At 38.6% G+C, this 5,996-nt stretch overlaps 1 protein-coding gene across 1 annotated transcript; it reads right to left on the reverse strand.

The window, feature by feature from the left end:
• Positions 1–322: 322 nt before the first annotated feature.
• On the reverse strand, positions 323–2,458 carry LOC108264191 (ribonuclease P protein subunit p25-like protein). The gene has a single exon (XM_017465524.3). The coding sequence runs from the start codon at positions 1,585–1,587 to the stop codon at positions 898–900; it is 690 nt and encodes a 229-aa protein (XP_017321013.1). The 5' UTR covers positions 1,588–2,458; the 3' UTR covers positions 323–897.
• Positions 2,459–5,996: the final 3,538 nt, after the last annotated feature.

Here is a 5,996-nt window from a genome sequence, read left to right on the forward strand (position 1 = left end):
TGTTTTTTTAGTTAGTGAGATTTGGTAGACTAAATGATTATAGGTGTGGATAGGATTGACATTTTAAAACATATATATATTTTTTTTAAAAATCCTGTCTTTTGCATTTAGCCTGCGTCATTCAGTTGGTGTCAATAGATAACCACCGGATCATCAAAGCTATGCATAAACACACACACACACACACACACACACACACACACACACACACACACACACACACACACACACACACACACACAAACACACACAAACACTATTTATATTTTTTTCCAATATGAACAGTAAGACTTATTCATGTGCAAATAATTTATTTGCATGTCTTCATAATTGATTGTTTTCAGGGAAACAAGAAATGATTCATTTATTAATTTAACATAGTATTAATTTTCTGTCTATGGTTATGTCAGTGCATTTCCAGTGTTATGATAGTGACATAGTGAGTCCACCAACAAGTTCAGCTCCCCTATAAGCCTATTCATTTATTTAAATTTTACTGGTTAAATCCACTCACGGTTCGGTGATGAGCTCAACAGTTCACTTTTATGCAAAAGAGTTTGTGCCAATTAAATAAGGGTATTCAGATGTTAATTACAAAAGAGATGACTTTTAACACTAATCGAATCTACAGAAACATTAAGGAAATGCCCACCATGAGTGAGCGGAAAGAAGTGATGGCACCACATGATGATTGGCAAGTGGAGATATATTGTAACAGAAATGATCAAATGAACTCATCCAGTCCAGCTCAAGGCTTGATACATACAATTTCAATGAGCTAAAAGCACAATCTGTCATGTTATAATAAAATGTGCAAACAAACTACCTTTCAGAATTCCTCTGCAATAGCTTTGCAGTTTCAGCAAGTGGTTCTGATCTCCCAATTAACCAGATTGCTTAATTTATAGAGATTCCACCTTGAGGACAGAATCTTTTGGACTCTGTTTCGCTCTGTATGACAGGGTAGTCAAACTGCCTTTTTCCTGCATCACTACACACTGCATCACTATCATGTCTTTCCTCCCAGAGCGGACTCTGCATCTCAGGGGGCTGATATCCTGGCTCAAGGGGGTTCAACGGGTCCTTAGAGAGAAGGATACTAATAGATGGCACAGTCCTGTGGACAGTCATTTTAGCACCGCCTCCTTCCTGACTCTCCCACACCTCTCGAACACCTTTATAGCACAGTTTAGTCAGCTGGTGGAGTCCACCCACTTTCCTCTTCATTATCTCGACACAGGTGATGGTTTTGGTGACTGCTCGGCCTGAACCGGTGAACACCACCTGCCTCAGGCCAACCTGTTTGCTGTTTCCTTCTTCACACTGCATCCTTGCCATTGCGAAGCCCATCAGGTTACGGATCTTACTGCCTTCTTTCACTCTCATCTCCAAGACGCCTGGGAGCAGCCCTGGAAACGGGCATGGGCTATCCTCCTCTGTCCGGCACACCCTCTTAAAGCCAGCCGCAAGACCCTGCTTCAGGATTGGGCTGTGGGAGGGAAGGGCAGGAGGTGCAGAGGTGTGGTGAGCAGTATTTGTCTCACCCGGGAAGGATAGATGCTCATCATGCCTGATGCTCAGATCCATAAGCACACTTCTTCTGTATCCTCAGGAGCTTTAACCAGTCAAGATGAGTCTCTGAAATGATTCCAGCTGTAAATGACTGAAGCATGTGCATGCTGCAATCAATCGTGCATTTCGGATTTTTTTTTTTTTTTCAATTACACAGAATCCACCTAGCTCATTGATGTCTTTATTTTTAAAACGATTTCTCTCTCCTAGAAAGAACAACCTAGTTTGAGTTAGTTCATTATGAGCAGTAGTTTGTATGCTGAAAAACATTCATGCCTGTTAACAAATAAGACCGTCCAAAACTGCTTTCAAAGAGTTCTAACAAACAAGGACAAATCAAAGAGCAAATTCAGGCAGAACTGATTTACAAGATCTTAATGTAGTACTGCAAATGTCCTCCATCGGAAAACTGAAAGACTTTACCTCTTCTTTAGAGTCCTGAAGATTTGCAAACAAAAGCAAATTTCATGATGAGATCTTCTGATGAACTTTAGAACCACTCCTCATGTGTGGTTCTTCTTTACTCAAAATTGAAGTCTGATTACAGGATATTGGCCACCATTTAGGCAGATAACTCTCATTTTATCTGTGATAAAAAAAAAATTCAGTCAAGATGTAGTTTTACTCTTTTGTAGTGCCCTCTGCTCCTCTTCCTTGCTGTCCTGTCTTCTTTTCTCCCTGCTCAAAACCATGAAGCAGCATCTCAGATGGAAATATCACTTTCTTTCTTAGTCTTCTGGCAGGTTCAGGCTTGGTTGGGACCTTCACCACGTGCTCATAAGGTTTTTCAACTGACAAAGTCAGCACTCCGGTCCCTTCCGAAAAGATGCAGAGAGGAGCAGCACTGGTACATAAATGCGACCGGGGGAGTGTCTGTGCGAGTGAGGGGATAGGCAGGGGGGTGGCTCAAGACAAAAATATTTCATCGTTCTTAAAGGTACAGAAGCCTCCTTTGAATGACAAAATATCTCGCTTCAGTAGCTAATTCACATTGGTTAAAAGTAGGAGTCTATTCCTTTAAGACCAGAGGCGCAGGTTTAAGCAACTTGTGTCAATCTGTTTAGAGGACGTTCCAGTGCATGTGCTCAATGTACATGACTCATTAACCTGCAGCTCTGAAATAGGAAGTCAGTCAAGCTTGTAAAAGTGCAATTTCAGCGGGTGTAACAATGAATTAAATTATCTCACTTCTAATTGAAAACATCCTTCACGGGCCTGCTGAAAGTCAGAGGCATTAAATTGCACTGTACTTAGCTTTTTTCTCTTTGTAGATGTCTTTGCACTTTGCTGTTTGCATAATGCACTGTGAATGTTTTCAGACCAGAGATGACCTCCTTGTGAAACTTACCAGCAACCAAGTCAGATTCTGATATAAAGAAGCCATATAGGGATATGTAACAATGTGCTTTGTTCAAGTATTGGACCAAATGGTGTCAAATATATTTGTGTCCTTCAAAGGAAACATTATACAGTTGTCATGCTTGCAAAGACCAAGACAACCATCACCAACAATAATAACACTAATTACTAATTATTATTTTTGTTGGTGGTGGTAGTGTTACTACTACTACTACTACTACTGTAACTACTACTACTACTACTACTACTATAACTACTACTACTACTACCAATAATAATAATTATAATAATAATAATGTATTTTATTATATTATAATACGTGTGCATCCCAAAAAATTAGAATAGCGTGGAAAAGTTTATTTTTCTCCATAATTTAATTCAAAGAGTGGAACTTTCATATATTCTAGATTCATTACACATAAATTGAAATATTTCAAGCCTTTTTTTGTTTGTTTTAATCTTGATGATTATGACTTACAGCTCATGGAAATCAAAGATCCAGTATCTCAAAATAATAGAATAAAGAATTTATGATGATGAGATATTCATAGACTTTGCAATTTTACATTGAGGAACATTATTCTGAAATTGTTCCAAAAATAGTAGATGCAGTTTTTCGCAGATTGGTGAACCTCTACTCATCTTTACTTCTGAAAGCCTCTCTAAGATCCTTTTTTTTATACCCAATCATGTTACTGACCTGTTGCCAATTAACCTCCAGCTGTTTCTTTTTAGTAACACTTACTTTAGCAGCCTTTTGTTGCTCCCGTCCCAACTTCTTTTAGACGTGGTGCGTCCATCAAATTCAAAATTACCCTATTTTTTTCTTTAAAATGGAACATTTCCTCAGTTTAAACATTGGATATGTTTTCTATGTTCTATTGTGAATAACATATGGGTTTAGGAGATTATCAAATCACTGCATTCTGTTTTTTATTATTTATTTATTTTACACAGCGTCCCAACTTTTTTGGAATTGGGGTTGTACAGTAGAGCCAAATAGCATGGCATCCTTTTCTGTGCTTTTCTCTGTTATGTATTATTTTTGCATTTGTGCCGTTATTATAGGCCACAACAGTGTTACTGTTGTGCGTGCTAATGGACCTAAAGAATGGATTAGCACCAAAAATTAGGGAACTGAGGGGTATTTCCTCAAGTCTTGGTATTGCAGAATTTTATAATGAGTGTGTGACTCACTATTGTTTAGCTGGTTCCAGAATTTATTTGAATTTTGTATGCATGTTGGTTTTAAAGACACTGTGCCTCATTTATCAATATTTAGTAAGGTTGTATGCAAATGTTTGTGTGAGCCACACCGAAGTGAAATTTTCCACCAGTTTTACAAAAGTTTCAGAAACGCTGATTTACTTCATAGGTATATGTTGGTCACCCATGAAGTACAAAGCGCATACTCGGCATAGCTCATTTGTATTTAATGACATCCACAAAACTCTATGAAAGGTCAAGCACTCAGAGGACTGGAAACATAAATGACTACTACAGTGAAATAGTGAAAGAAAATGCAGAAAGGCAGAAGTGGAAGTTAATTAGCCTCACGTCTATGTCAAGAAAAGTATTTAGCAGTGTAACAACACCTGAAAAGGTCAAAATCTAAAGACAAATTACAGAAAATGTGAATTAGGTGTGAGTTAAGTGAGGCAAAAAAAAATGGTGTGACATGAAAATAGAGGGCACACGGTGGTTTAGTGGATAGCACGTTCGATTTCCACCGTGGCCCTGTGTGTGCGGAGTTTGCATGTTCTCCCCGTGCTGCGGGGGTTTCCTCCGGGTACTCCGGTTTCCTCCCCCAGTCCAAAGACATGCATGGTAGGCTGATTGGCGTGTCTAAAGTGTCCGTAGTGTATGAATGGGTGTGTGAATGTGTATGTGATTGTGCCCTGCGATGGACTGGCACCCTGTCCAGGGTGTACCTCGCCTTGTGTCCGATGCTCCCTGGGATAGGCTCCAGGTTCCACGTGATCCTGAAAAGGATAAAGCGGTATAGAAGATGGATGGATGGATGGATGAAAATAGAGGAGAAAAATTCAATGTAGCAAGCTACAAATGAAAGATGTCGTAAAGACCTACACTGTACTCAGGTGATCACTGACACCAAGCACATCACACAAGGAAACTGCTATTTTAAAATGTTAATTAAAAATGATTCAAAGTGTCTTGGTTGATGTGTTGGATCTAAAATGTTGCACAGCTTTAAAATAGATGCCGTGGCAAACGAAATCAATTTTTAAGCCAGCATTCATTCCCTAAGAAAAAATCATACTGATCTTTAAACATCCCTTCCTTCACAACAGAGACGTGTGCTAAATCTTCTTTCTTCTGAGGCACTTGTTTACGGCTTACAGCTCTATGCAGACAGACCGGCCCAGCCTCTGTTTATACAATGGCATGTCTTTTGTCATCACTGAATGATTAGCTTTATTTGTCTTAATTTATGGATGTGTGTTGGCTTACTATTCAAAAATTAATGGCAATAATATATAATGGTTGGTTTTCACAAAATGTTCTCGATGGTACTCTCAGTCGCTCACCTAGTGAACTAGCAAGAAGATATGTTTTTGATAGAGACTCCAAATCACTGCTATATGTTGCTCTGGGTAAGGCATCTGCTACTAAATGCTGTAAAATTTTTAAAAACAAAAACAAAAACAAAAAAAAACATTGACAAACACTGACATTTTAACTTGAGAGAGTGATCTGTATGTAAAGGTGCAGTAATCTATGCATACAGTATTATATGATTTGGAGTAAATCATTCGAGGTTTAAATCAATCTTCTAATTCATATATACAAACAAACATTTTTCCACCTAAAATTACAAGATTTTCACGAATACTAAACTTCTTGTGTAATTACACCTACCAACAATTTATGAATAAACCAGTAAATGAGGCCCAATGTGTGTTGTCTTCCTATGCACCTTTTAAAAAATACTAACTTATTGCTTTATCCTGGTTAGGGTCATGGTGGAGCCCATGCCTATCCTGGTTAGACAGGGAGCAAGGCAGACTACACCCTGGATGGGATGCCACTACATTGCAGGAGAC

Source organism: Ictalurus punctatus, chromosome 4, assembly GCF_001660625.3.
Source record: "Ictalurus punctatus breed USDA103 chromosome 4, Coco_2.0, whole genome shotgun sequence".
Taxonomy (NCBI): Eukaryota; Metazoa; Chordata; class Actinopteri; order Siluriformes; family Ictaluridae; genus Ictalurus; species Ictalurus punctatus.